The sequence below is a fragment of the Mirounga leonina genome, unplaced genomic scaffold (assembly GCF_011800145.1).
Source record: "Mirounga leonina isolate KUSES-001 unplaced genomic scaffold, KU_Mleo_1.0 Mir_97, whole genome shotgun sequence".
NCBI lineage: Eukaryota > Metazoa > Chordata > Mammalia > Carnivora > Phocidae > Mirounga > Mirounga leonina.
In genome coordinates, this window is record NW_023270889.1 from 1,938,855 (window position 1) to 1,953,820 (window position 14,966).

The 14,966-nt window shown below is 37.0% G+C and overlaps 1 protein-coding gene across 5 annotated transcripts in view; it reads right to left on the reverse strand.

Annotated features, from left to right (window-relative positions):
* Window positions 1–1,501: 1,501 nt before the first annotated feature.
* The window catches only part of LOC118006555 (ran-binding protein 3-like), a 263,048-nt gene continuing 249,583 nt past the window's right edge, over window positions 1,502–14,966 (reverse strand). For all 5 annotated transcript variants that reach the window (XM_034999266.1, XM_034999264.1, XM_034999265.1 and 2 more), the window contains 7 exons: window positions 14,782–14,866; window positions 12,100–12,202; window positions 11,380–11,510; window positions 9,877–9,997; window positions 8,291–8,433; window positions 4,191–4,380; window positions 1,502–2,364 (listed from right to left, as the gene is read on the reverse strand). In XM_034999266.1, coding sequence (XP_034855157.1) covers window positions 2,321–2,364; window positions 4,191–4,380; window positions 8,291–8,433; window positions 9,877–9,997; window positions 11,380–11,510; window positions 12,100–12,202; window positions 14,782–14,866 — 817 coding nt within the window. In that variant the 3' untranslated portion in view covers window positions 1,502–2,320. The remainder of the gene's footprint in view (window positions 2,365–4,190; window positions 4,381–8,290; window positions 8,434–9,876; window positions 9,998–11,379; window positions 11,511–12,099; window positions 12,203–14,781; window positions 14,867–14,966) is intronic.

Consider the following 14,966-nt stretch of genomic DNA (forward strand, 5'->3'; position numbering starts at 1 on the left):
GAATTCAAATGATATTAAAATATTTGAGGCATTGAGAAATATTGCTTTACCTCCACCCTAAAGTGAGCACAAGAATGAACATGTCAGGAAGATAAAGATCTCTGTTCTCTGCTTTACTTTAACAATTTAGTGCAATCACAGTGTTCCCATATCAACTAAGATCTTATAGGAAAAGAGAACCAATTCTTTCATTTCTTCTCCAGATGTCTTCTGTTTATTTTTGCTTCTAAAGAAAATTTTCCTCTGTGTTCTGTATCAGAGGCATTTTTTGGGGTTAAAAAACCCAACCAACTTTAAACTTTTGTTGTCTCATTGTTTTTATTCTTCCTTTTATGCTAGAGCTCTTCTTTGATTTTTTTCCCCCTTCTCTCTACCTCTTCTCTATTCCTCTCTCACATTAATTTTTCTTTTCCATTTCCTGAATCATTGCTTACTTTAGAAGGATGCTGTATTTCTTCTATAGTCACTAGAATGAATAAGCCTCTCTTAGTAACTAACTTAGTAAAAGTTATAGGGAAAGAGCAAAACTCTGAACAATTTATATACTAATTTATATACTAATAATTTATATAATTTATAATTTATATACTAACCAAATTAGAGTCTAAAAGAATTAATTGAACTTTCATATGCCTAACTATACCATACTATACCATACATACATACTGTATGTATGCATGTATGAATCTATATATCTATCTATATCTAAATAATTGCTTTTATTACTATAAAAGGTACTGTAGCAAAATAATGTAACTTTAAAAAATGTGTATTCATATGTATATATCCAAATGAATATTGTTCTTCAAAGTAACATTTAGTGAAGTTAGACCCATTATTCCAAATATGTTGTCATTGTTCAAAAAATCTTCAGAAATCATTTTGGAATTATAAATCCTATTCCCTAGTTATGGACTGAATGTTTATGTTCTCCTCCAAATGTATATGTTGAAGCCCTGACCTCCAATGTGATAGAATTTGGAGATGGGGCTTTGGGGGGTAATTAGGGTTAGATAAATTTAAGGGGGCAGGGCCCTGGTCTAATGGGATTAGCGCCCTTATGGGATAAGACACTAGGGAGCTTGCTCTCTCTCTCTGCCCGTGCTCCCACAAAGAGGTCCTGCGAGCACGCGAGGCAATGACAGCAGCCTACAACCACGAGCAGAGGCCTCAGAATAAGCCTATTTTGTTGACCCTTTGATCTTCAACTTCTCAGCCTCTAGAACTGTGAAAAATAACAGTGTGGTATTTTGTTATGACACCCTGAGAAGACTAAGATGCCCCTAACAAGGGAATATTTAGGAATCATGATCAAAAGTCATTTTGAAGTCATGGGGTGATCAAACTGGATTGAAAAATGAAATATGCCTAGAAGCACTAATTTTTCTGCGTAACTCATAAGGTGTCTCTGAGACAAATCTCAAAAGAGGAGCATCAAAACTTTGTTGCACAAATGTTGAAATTATTACAGTCTACCACAACAACAGCATTTAAGAAAAAATTCATTTGGGTATATATGAATATATTTGGTTTTTTTAAAAGGTCTCTATACAGCTACACCCATTAGACTATTAATGACAATCTAATTACATAAAGCAAAGAACAAGTTAACATATTTTACTTTTTGTATACTTACTGTTTTGTTACATAGTTAATGTATTTTGTTCATCCCTTCAACAACTATTGGATGCTGAACTGGAGTCAAGCATACACAAGGTGCAATGGATACAGGTCCAAGACAACACTATCTTTAAAGGAATTCATACCATGAATATATAATCTTATAGTAGTAGTAAATCCAAAGGTTAAATGAAAATACACATTTCCCAGAAGAGAAACATGACTTAATGAAATGTTAGCATGCAGATATAGTGTTTTGGAAGAAATGACTGGAAATCTTGTAAAATATTTGTTTTATGACCAGGCAATGTATGACTGAAAAAATATTTTAGTTAGATATTTATGAAATCCAGAAATTTATTTGAACTATTATATCCACCAATGTGATGAATAGTCCCAATTAGTTATCAAATCCTATTCTAAATTAGCTTCTTCAAAAATGATAAATTTTGAACTTCCAAAGTCCGTGTATTTCTTAAATTCTGTCATTTTCTCCACAATAATCAAAATATAAAACCTTGCAATTATTAGACTATATAAAAGAAAAATCTTAATTGGAACAAATTATCTTTCATGAACTGTGCTGTAAAAACTCTTCAAGGAACGAATAGGATCTTCTCATTTAGTTAGGATGGCTTAGTATTTTCAGTAAGATGACCAATCTTTTTGTAGATGTTGTCACGTTTATAGTAGATAGCGTTCATGAACAGGCAACCGACTGTCTGTGGGTCCACCTAGAAGGATCTGTGATATAAATTTAAAATATTATAAAATGTTATATTCAGATTAGATTTAATATTGAACACAACTGAACATGAATATGCATGAATATGCTTACTGTGAGGAAATGCAATATATAGAATATACATTTTATATGTAACATTTGGAAATGTTGCTAATTTTAAACATGACATTTCAGATAATTAAACCCTTCCTTAATTCATGGGCAACAAAGTTTTAAAAAATAGACTTTTTATTGCTTTCCTAACAGTTTAGCATTTGTATGCCACACCTCCTAGAGAAAGTACTAAATGAAAAGGGAAAAATGGCAGAGGAAGGGTGGGTTCATATGATTGACATTTACTTTGCATTATTTCCATTGTTTCTCATTTTGTATGAGGATAGTTGCATATTACTCTTTCCTAAAATGGAATATAATAAAATATAGATTTCCTAAGTGTGACTTTTGTTGATGAGAGAATTTTGCCATTTAATCCTATTTCAAGCTAACATTTCTAATGGATACCAATCCATTTTCTAATAGACCCCATTTTATTATTGACAATATAAACATTATAAAAGATAATTTTATTCATACATCTCACACATTTTAAAGAATAAGAAACCATTTGTTTAAGAACGACAAGAAAAATCATATTCACTTAGTTCTCTGGCTCACTGAGTCAAGCAGTTTATAATCCTGATCTGCATATTTTGTGCATTTTTCTTCTTGATTACATTTTTAGTATTAGGCAAAGGAAGATATTTCTTTTTTTTTTTTTTTAAGATTCCATTTATTTATTTGAGACAGAATGAGAGAGAGAGAGCGAGCACATGAGAGGGGGGAGGGTCAGAGGAAGAAGCAGGCTCGCTGCCAAGCAGGGAGCCCGATGCGGGACTCGATCCAGGGACTCCAGGATCAGGACCTGAGCCGAAGGCAGTCGCTTAACCAACTGAGCCACCCAGGCGCCCATGCAAAGGAAGATATTTCATCAAGTTTTGCACTTGTACTCTGATAGATTCTTAAATTATGTATGATTAAGTTACCTTTAAGATTTAAAATGATTAAAAGTTGCAAAAATGCTTGCTAACACACTGTCTTTATAAGTATGTTACTCAGTTCTCTGTAGAGCAGAATTCAGGCCTAAATGAAACTATTACTGAAAATACTTGGCACCATTTATATAACAGAGGTGGGTTTATTATTTCCTTGACAGTGTTTCTCTCCAAAAATAATGATAAGTTTTTGTTTTAAATCTACTCATCAGGATAAGCATTGAAACCTAAAAATCTGCTAACTACTGGTTCTACTTCAACCTTGCTCAACTCATGAATCCAGACACAATAAAAAAAATAATACTGTTTGCCCTAGGCAAAAAAAAGTCCTTGAGAATAAAGCAGTCCAATTCCAAAAAGGAGATAAATAAGAGTTTCGGTATTTCAAGCCATATTTGTCTGGTGGGCTCCACTGCAATGTGTTTTTACCTGTATGATATATTTATAATTTCTTCTATTATAGCCAATAATAGGAAAATGAGACCATGTGAAGAGAAACAAATGGGCTAGTTTCAGTGTATCAGTGTAAGACTTTATGGTATTTTTATTAAGTTTATGTGCAAATGACATACGGGCATCACAATGGGGATGACTTTTGGCAAAATCATAATGAAGGCCACAGATAGAAGACAATGATTTACAAATCCATTCCTCTGATCCAAAGAGCTAGGACTCTAATTCCCATCCACTCTAAACAGATTAGTTCCACTTTACAAAAATCTATTTCATATATTAGGATTGTGCAGAAGATTTCTTTCTTAAACAGCTGACCTAAGAAAAGAAAAGCTATTTACCTGATCTATTTTTAGTAACTTGGATGAAATCATCCTCATCCTCATCACAGCTTTCGCAGTTTAATTGTTGGAGGCTTGTTTCTGACTGGCTTTCAGCTTGATTTACATCTTTCTGTTCATTGAAGCTTCGAAGTGCAACCAGCCGATGATGTATTGCTGCATACAGACATCCTGTGTCTTTGGCGCTGGCCTGCATGAGGAAAATTAAGTTGTTAAGAATATAAATAGGAGCACCTGGGTGGCTCAGTCAGTTAAGCAGCCGACTCTTGATTTCAGCTCAGATCATGATCTCAGGGTCGTGAGACCGAGCCCCATGTCAGGCTTCGCGCACTCAGGGTGAGTCTGCTTGAGATTCTCTCTCCCCTGTCCCTCTGCCCTCCCCCTGCCCTCTCTCTCTCTCAAAATAAATAAATAAATAAAATCTTAGGAGTAGAAATAATAATAGCCACATTTTAGAGATTTTTAATCTTCCACTATTAATAAGGAAAGAATTATATGGCATAAATCTAGAATATAAATAACTCTAAAAATTAAAGAGTAAAAAGCCATTCATCTTGAAGCAAATTGAATCCGAAAGTGAATAATTTTATAACAGGTCCCAATTTGTGCATTTTAAACTGAGAAATGAAATTTTGTGATTTAAAATTTCTATTTGAATTGAAGACTATCCTTCCCCCACTGTTTTACACTGTAGAAAATTGTAGGGTGGATGAAAAAAAAGACCACCTTTCCTTTACATGACTGCATTTCGATGTCCCATGCAAGCCTCACAGCTCAGTGAAAGAGCAGAGCTCATTAGAGCAATCTATAATATTGCAGCATAGAAGCTCAGAGTGCCGGCCATTGTGCCACAGAGCCACCCTTATGATATTGTATCAGAAACACCTCAGAAGGAACACCTGGGGGGCTCAGTCAGTTAAGCATCTGCCTTTGGCTCGGGTCATGATCCCGGGGTCCTGGGATCGAGTCCCGCATCGGGCTCCTTCCTGAGCGGGGAGCCTGCTTCTCCCTCTGCCTGTCGCTCCACCCTGCTTGTGCTCTGTCTGTCTCTCTCTGACAAATAAGTAAATAAAATCTTAAAAAAAAAAAAAAAAAAAGAAACACATCAGAAGTCTTTGCTCTCAGTACTTTTCTATGCTGTTTTTATGGATGCTCTTAATATAAAAAATGATGGTGACAATAACACTGTTATAACAGTTATGGTTACTACACTCTTTTTTATTCAATCCTTACAATGAAACCATGAGTGAATTATTTATTTCATTTATATTAGCAAAAGCACCCAGTACAAGTATTCAGTATATTCTCATTTCCCACAGCCCTCTACAGATGAGGAGATGAAGGCTCAGAAAGGTACAATGACTTGCTTGAGTGTACTTAGCTAGTCAGCAGATTGGTTGGGCTCGCATCCCAGATCTTTGTCATCAAAGTCAGTGCTCTTTTAAGGTAACATGGCAGTGGTTTACATTTTTGTATCTTTTCACAATTTCGCAGAGAATCTAGGTAAATTATTCTCTTTGCTAACCCTCCAGAAAGCTGTCTTACTTTTCAAACCAAGAAATGAGGGTTGAACAAACTAAATGCCAACTTTTTGGGAGAAGGGTCTTAAGTTATATATATATATGTACATATATATATTTAAAGATTTTACTTATTTGACAGAGACACAGCGAGAGAGGGGACACAAGCAGGGGCAGAGAGAGAGGGAGAAGCAGGCTCCCCGATGAGCAGGGAGCCTGATGCGGAACTCGATCCCAGAACCCTGGGATCATGACCTGAGCCGAAGGCAGACGCTTAACGACTGAGCCACCCAAGCGCCCTATATATATATTTTCAAGATTTTATTCATTTATTTGACAGAGAGAGACACAGCGAGAGAGGGAACACAAGCAGGGGGAGTGGGAGAGGGAGAAGCAGGCTTCCCGCCAAGCAGGGAGCCCAATGCGGGGCTCAATCCCAGGACCCTGGGATCATGACCTGAGCCTAAGGCAGACACTTAACAACTGAGCCACCCAGGCACCCCGAGTTATATTTTTTCATTTGCATGTTCTTAAGTTCCCTTAATTACTTTGGGGGGAAAATAACTATAAGTTAAATAAAATATTTTTGTTCCTCATATTGTGCTAAATATTATATAGATGTTGAGAAAATAATTGTTGAATCTTGACTGATTTCATTTTTTACATTATGTGCAAAGGTGTAGTTTTTCCTTAGTAAGTTAATAAATATTGCAAGAGTATTTGTAATTGAAATATAAATACTACTCTGCCACCTTGACTTTCTAACATTAAAATTTAAATATGTCTTCCACTGGTCAATATATTGCCTTTTGCCAAATTCATTCAGATATATTCATTCAAGGAATTCAGAACAAGAAATTAAAAATAAAATCACAATGATATATTTTTTGAATAACAAATTCTCTATGCTTAAAAGAATGATAATTCCCAGGAAGTACCATAAGAAAATGCTGGAGAGAATGAAAATTGATTCAGTCTTTCTGAAGAGAAATTTGTCAAGACAAGTCAAAACCTTATCCGAAGAAAATTAACATGTATGTACACAGAGAATTCCTCACATCTTTCTTGCAGAATTTTTAATAATGAAAGGCAGTAAATTACCTAAGTATTTAACAAAGTGGAATTAATGGAATAAATTAGGGTGCATAATAGAATTCTTTTCGCCTATTAAAAGAATTTTCAAAAAATGAACTATTTAATGATAGGAAAACACTCACTTTCACTGATGAGTGAAAAGGTTACCTATGTGAACTTCATAATCAAATATTCACATTCTAATCTATTTAACCACTTTATAAAGTAAATTATTATTATCTTTATTTGGCAGATGAGTAAAATCAAGTTAAAGAATCTAAATAACCTACCTGAAGATCATACAGTTTGTACAATACATACATATGTGTGCATACACATATATGCTAAAATATAAGAAAAATGTTGTAATGACCATGCCTGGGAATGGAATTTGGGGTGATTTTTATTTGCATTTAGCTGGCTTATCTCTAGCAGATATCCTACAATTTAGGGAGCCAGCGTGGGTCAGATACTGAATAGCAGAATCTCATCTGAGCTAATGGTCTCAATCTTAGTATCAGCTACAGGCAGGCTGCTTTACTTGCTCAAAGCCAGGGGATCCAGCCTGGCAGAGTATCAGGGATTGTCTCCCTTGATGGTAAACAACATTTGGGCATTATCTTACTCTAACATCTCAATACTCAACATCATTTACACCTAACAGTGCCCTTACTGGTAGTTAATAAAACCTTTGGTTTTTCATCATTGGGCACTTGGCAACTTTTTTTCCCCATTACTTTCCATTCCATTTCCATTTCCATTACTATGGGAGCTAATTTACTTGTACTGTTACCTTCTGCCTGAGTCATGTGAGTACTCAGTCTGTTCCAGTCTTCTGGGTCTCAGCCCATGTGGGAAACCTAACCTTTTTTCTGGTTTGATCCCTGCCAGATCTCTCTCTTTTGTGCCTGGATCTTGTATTTGAGGTCAAGCATTCCTGCTGCCGGGAAAAGCTAAGTCTGTGCTCCCATCCTGTTACCTTGGAGACTGACTCATGTCCAGAATGGGAATGTGCTGTTGGACTGGTTGTTTTGACTTACGAGCCCTCTGTTTTTCCATTTCTCACTGGTTTCTTTCCAGTGATCTCAAAGCCTTCTGAATTTCAGCATTCAGTATAAGCACTGGGCTGTGTATTCCACTGGACTCCTAGGAGCCAGTCTTGACAACAGTCCCTTTGGTAACTTAGTAAGATTGTTGACATAATTTGTAATACCATTACACATAATGGTAAAGAAAAATGAGGAGGTTTGAAGCATATATCAGTACAAATGTCTTGGACATATACCAATTGATTACTATAGATTTTGGTGTTAATCTGTAAATTTCCATATAAAACTTAGGTCTTATATTAAACTGTAAACAACCAAAATGAATGGCTGAAGTTTGGTTTTTTGTTTTTTGTTTTTTGCCAGTGGTGCAGGTTACAATGAAATTAAACAATTTAGCAATTGCAGCGATCTAGAAATATAGTAGGATAATTCTCTATCACTGTAATCTGTTACTTACCTGAATTAAAAACACTTTGATGCTATAGTCTTCTAAATCAGTAGCTGTTATTCGCAAATTTTTGTGGTTCGCTCTTTGAATCTCCATTTGAGCCCAGAGTTTGCTATTGAGGATCAGCCTCAGGCTGCCTTGATTGCGCATAACTAAAATGGGAAGGTGAATATATAAGACTACAGAACAGTTGATTACTTGACCTTCTGGGGAATTTGCCATTTTTGAAAGCAAAGTAAATCTTTCAGTGGTTTTTCAGACTGTGTTTTCACTATTACATTGTAATTTGGCTTGATTATAAGTTGGTTTTCAAATTGAGCTTTATTATGTTGGAGGACTAATTTTAGCTTAAACGCCGGAATTATTTTTTTTACTATAATATTAAAAAATGATTAAAATTTTAGAACTCCTTTGAGGATCTAGTGGTCTGAAGAATATTTATCCAAGAATTGTTTACAATGGAGAAAACTTGGCTTTAGGCATTCAGAAAATGAAATTAGCTAAATTAGTTAAAAAATGACATGGCTATTCAAGATAATACTATGAACCCATTAAGAATTGGGAAGAAAGATAACTACTGATGTGGAAAGGTGATCATGGTATACCACATAAAATGTACAATCAGGTTACCCAGCAATGTAAACACCATGCATCACAAATTTTGGCAGGCAGTGGAAAGAGTGGCATTGAACAAGAGTAGAAAACAACTAGCACCTGCCTTGGGAATAATACTTGGTTGGGTTACTTAGAAACCTGTTTGCCAGTTATAGAACTGAAGACACGGTTCCTATTCTTTTAGTATGAGTTCTAGTCCTCGCTGGTTTCTTGAGCTTGATATCTGAAGCTCAATAAACATCCGTATACATGGATCCAACTTCTACCAGTGGTCCCCTCCACAGCTTTGCCTGCCCAGTGTTGACCAGTAAACCTACTGGCCCTGCCCAGGGCTCTCACTTTCAGTTTGGGCCTCTGAACAATGCCCAGTGTGTCTTCTCGGATGCCAAAAACTTTCTGAGTGTTTCAGTTTGATTGACTCCAGATTCTCACCATCACTCTGGATGTCAGTAACCACACACAGGATTCAGTAACCACACACCTTTATTTCCTAGGAATCTGACCCTTCATCTCAACCCACATGCCATGTTTAGAATGCCAAGAATAAACGACAGGGCAGATACTCTCTTTTAGAAAACTACTTTTCCTTCAGAAATGATGTCATCCTATGTATGGCCTTTAAATAATACGGAGATTACTGTTGAGGTGTGTGCTGGGCTTGCTCATAGGTGCTTAAGTGCATTATCTCACTGAATTCTCACAATTGCTCAGTAAGTCATGGAGTACTATTCTCCCCATTTGAAACGGATGTAACTAGGGCAGGGAGAGATTAAGTACTTCGTCCAAGGTCACTAGTCAGTGATAGAGGCAGAACCAGAGGCTGCTCTAAACAGGAAGCTGCCATAGTACATTAGAAACAACATTGTTTTCAACAGACTGATTTGTTGACTCTTTGAAAGCATATCGCCAGAAAATGATGTGTACCTACTGGTAATTTTACTCTGAGAAAGAGTGGGTTGCTTTACAAAATGATTCCTTACTTAGTCTTGACTGGAATGTTCCACAATCACTGCTCGCTGTGTCATTCAGCCTCAAAGCTCCTCTGCCCCTTTCAATCCAGGACTGTGTTGTTTTGTTGAATATAAAAAGCTTGCAGTTGATCTAAAGGACAATTTTTTTAAATGTCAAATATATAAAAAAATTTTTTTCGAAGTGATTCCTTTCCTATGCTGCAACACTTTTCTTTGTCTGACTTTACCAGAATAACCTCTCTTAATGATTTGTAAACCAGCTTTAAAAATTTAACTTTTAAAACACGCAATTTTTGAATAGTTCAAATATCAAAAAGCAAAAAAGATGTACAAAATGGAAAGTCCTTCCCAACCGTACTTCTCCATCTGTCAGTTTCTACCCCCTGCAACAGGTGATCGCTGTTGCTAATATTTTGTTTATCCTTCTAGAGATACTTGTATGTATATACATGCCGATACATATGTCCCTTATTTTTTCTATAAATGGTAGAATACCATACTTTCTGCATCGTGATTTTTCACTTAACAATATATTTATATGTACCAACTTTTAAATGAAATGTAATGTTATTTGAGCTATGTGACTTATGTGAAAGTAAAGGATTAGTGAAACTATTTGCATGCTTAAAATTTTTTGAGGAATACGGCAACTAGGAAGTGGTACTACAGAGCACCGTACTATAATTTAATGCTTACCAGAATTAAATATTACTGTGTACAAGAATCACCCAGATGACTTGTTAAAAATATAGCATGCCAGGACCTCACCCCTAGCAATTATTTCACTTAACCTCGGTTTAAGATGATCTGAGAGTTATGCTTAGAAGCACACTTGTATAGTAAATGTATCAGTAAATCATGGGAGAAGAGAAGAGAAATGGAGAGATTTGGGGGTAAAAGCAGATGGAGAAGGAGAAAGGGAAATCTGCACCTTGTTGAAAAACCATTATGTCATAGTAATTACATTTCATGTGCCTCGGCTGATAGACCACTCAACATTCGAATCCTATGTATGATACTGTATATTATATCTGTGAAAGTCTTGCTTTATATGAAATCCAAAACTTATATAAAAGAACTTTTCAAAGAAAGACAGAATTTTTTTATTATCTTGAACTGAAATCTATTCATCTTATCATTTAAAAATGTCCAGGGTAAGTAGAAATTTTCAATCATAGGATGATAGCACTGATTATAAAAGTAGGCATGAAAAGTATAAAAATTAGGTCTGAAGTTATTTTAAGACAGGATGCCTGGCTGTCTTCTTTCTAAAAGACTAATGTGAATGCTTGTAAACCCAATAATCCATCTTCCTGAAAATTACACATACTAACGTATGAATACAACAAACTATTGGCTTAGTCTTTGGAAGCCCCTCACAGTTTTATTGAAGCAGCTCTGTCCTAATGAAAACTATACTTCTGCCTTTATTTTTAAAGGGGTTCCTGCTTATAGAAACTTGATTTCATGTACAGACATGCTGCCAGAAAGAGCAACGTGTGGTATACAGACCTTTAACACATTATGCTCTGCTTCTTCCCCTGTTACAACATCAATTTTCTCCAGCAAGCATTTGGGTGATGGCTTAGAAGAGAAAGCAGCAGCTGATTCAATTAGGGATATATTTTTAATAGAGTCTGTGCCTAAGAAAAAAATAGGGGGGAAAAGACACATAAAAGACCCCATTTTTCTCTACTGTAAAAGCTCTTTATTGTCCCCATTAATATACAGGTCTCCTAAGCTTTTTATAACAATGAGTGTTTCCCGGGGCGCCCAGGTGGCTCAGTCTGTTGAGGGTCTGTCTTTGGCTCAGGTCATGATCTCGGGGTTCTGGGATAGAGCCCCACATTGGGCTCCCTGCTCAGCGGGGAGCCTGCTTCTCCTCTGCCCCTCCCTCTGCTTGTGCGTGAGTACGCACGCGTGCTCTCTCTCTCTCAAACAAAATCTTTGAAAAACAAAACAAAAATAATGAGGGTTTCCCAAAAAGTGAAACTACTCGAGTTTAGATAAATCTCTTTAATGATTTCTCATGTGCTCAAGTAAAAAATGTTTAAGCTTATGTATCATACAACCATATTTGTATGCTTTAATCTTTACCAAAAAGTTTTAAAGCACTGCGTTATTGTTTTTGTATTTTATAGATACCAAACAAATGACATAGGAAAACAGGAAATACACTAGTTGAATCTTTTTTTTTTTTTTTTTTTTTTTTACAAATGACATAATTCTTACTTGAATTTGGAGAGTTGACAGGAAATTCTAGAGTGGATTTGAACGGTTTTTCCCTGGTGTTTGAGTCATTTTCGAGTTGAGGTTGGGTGAGATGTTGAGTATCCTGGGTGAGGCAAAAAGATATATTACAGAATTGTATCCCTATATATTTGCAGTAAGCCAAAAGTTACCTTTCTTTCTTCTACTTCAACACGGCAAACTCTACTGCAATGTTTTTGTTTGGGGTTCCCAATGTGCTCTACGGGGAAATCCTTCCTATCACATCACAGGACCTTGGTCCTGATCCTCAGGAAGCGTAATCTGGTTACCACCAGCCTACTTCAGGTGGGATCTCATTCCAGGGACAAGGGGAGAAGGTTTAGAGACCCAAAAGGAGGTAGCAGCTGTTCCGTGCTACCACCAGACCACCCTGATGCCTCAAAGGAGATGCAACTCTCATCTCTGTTTCAAGGTATTTCAGTATTCCCAGCACCTCACTCTCTATCCAAAATAATCATACAAGTTACCCAGAGAACCCACTCACTGTCTCAGAGCTCATCTTAATTTTTCCTCTAATTTCTGCCAAAAATCGCTTTTAAGGCAGCACACATGGGGCCCTGCCCAGGTGCTGTAACCAAGGCCTGTGAAGAAAAAGCGAGTAACTGCCCGGCCATTTATGATCCCGGAGATCCCCCCGCAGAACAGAGGGAATTGTAACAGTACTTCAGAACTTGGGTTTCTGTCTTTTCCTTTATGAACTCAAAACTCTTCCACATTATTTAACTGGATATTTTAAGATATTCTGCTACAATTGGTAGAGATGAGTGTGATTATTTCCATTTTAAGAAAATAAACAGGAAGGCACAGAAAGTTTCATGACTCTCGGGAACAGCGCATGGTCAGCACACGAGTCCGGAGGGCATTCTGACCCCCAGATCACAAGGTCACGGGATTATAGGATTAAGCAGAGGACACATACAAGTGATCGCTACAGCTCCTGCTAGCCTAGGATGTTATCATCTTAAAGAGACAGGAAGCTCAGTTTTCCTTTGCAAGCCAGATTGAAAGTGCCCACAGGAAATGTACACCAGTACCTCCTCAAAGCAAAGTTCTAATCCCAACTGCAGTTCATTTGCTCAGGTATGTCTCTGTCTCCCCTTAGATTATAAGCACCTCTAGAGCACAGGGTCTCCCTTTCGCTTCGCATAACCACTCACCCAGGTGTTTTTCAATCCTGGCTGTGCATTCAAATCACCTGACACCTAGCCTCACCCACAGAGACTCTGATCTAATCGGTTTGGGGAAATGCTCAGGCATACTGACTCCTTTAGAGAGTCACGAGATGATTGTTAATACACAGCCAAACTTGAGACCCACGCCAGAGCTTTAGACCTCGTAAGAACACAGAACATGTTTGTTAAGTCGAATTGGGTGTTAAGGTTGATCCTGTGAGGCTTGGAAAGTATTTTATTTGTGTCTGTGACATCTTACAGAAGCTGTGGTTAATGTAGTGCTAAATTTAGGACTAAACAGTATGGAAGAAATGTGCCTAAATGTATCGCCTAGAACTTCACTCTGGAAGTTGGTCCATTCTGGTTCAGATCCAAAGATATGGATCAACAGCTCTAGAACTGTGGAGTCACCCTTCATCTTGAGAGTGACAGAGGGTGCCCCCAAGCTAAAAAGCTAGGACACTACTCTTGGAATTTGGGTTTAGCCTGAGGGGGGTGTAGAATAAACCAAGTCTTAAAAGGGATTGATTTGTGAAAGCCCTAAAAAACTTGGAATAGACAGACCTCATGAGTTGGTCCTTTGTTATTCTGAGCCTCTATGCAGGTTTTAAAATCTGTGTAGCCTCCTCTGGATCCTTGATGTAACTAGTAGTCCTAATGCATGCTAGCTGTGGAGGGCAGAGGGGCAACCACCTCATGCAGGAGGACGCCCAATACTAAATAGGGATGCCGGTAAAACTCCTTAGGGGTTTCCACTTGGCAAGTATGTTTCCCTAGGCAAGTAAAGTACTATGATTTTCCTCTTAAAGCCTGCAAAAAAAAAAAGTTATGATAGGGCGCCTGGGTGGTTCAGTTGGTTAAGCGACTGCCTTCGGCTCAGGTCATGATCCTGGAGTCCCTGGATCGAGTCCCGCATCGGGCTCCCTGCTCGGCAGGGAGTCTGCTTTGTCCTCTGACCCTATCCCCTCTCATGTGTTCTCTCTCTCTCAAATAAATAAATAAAAAATCTTTGAAAAAAAAAGTTATGATAGTGTTTTTCACTATAAAAGCTTGAAGGGGAGGGTTGTGGTTAGCAAGAAAAAATTGGCAAATGATTTTAAGTGCATCTTGTTATGAAAGACGCTATCGAAAACCTGATATTAAAATATCATTACCAGTTAAGCTCATCTATTGCAGATAATTCTGGGATTTCCTTGGGTACCTTGGGTGTAACACACGTCAAAGAACTATTTAATATTTCTCATCAGTAATAATGTTATAATTATACAATTCCCTTCCTCTGTGGGTTCCTGCCTATTATTCTAACAACTAGAACTTGCTTCCCAGGAGAATCTTTCTGGTTAAAGAAAGAAAACGTGCCTTCGAACTCAGGATTTAAAGTATGCTCCAATTTAACATTGTTTTAATTAATATGCCTCCAGAAACTCAAAGTGACATCTTTTATAATTCTTTATAATGCCAGAATTCTTACCAAAACTCTTTCTACCATGTTTTCTCCAAACACAAAATCAGAACTGCAGCTTTTAAAAGAATACTTATCTTCATTTGGTTGACATCTAAGGAAAAGAAATGAACATTTGCGATTTGAAATATATGGATAAAGCCATGATAGATCTTAGCACATGAAATAACCGGAAGATTTAACAGATTTATGTA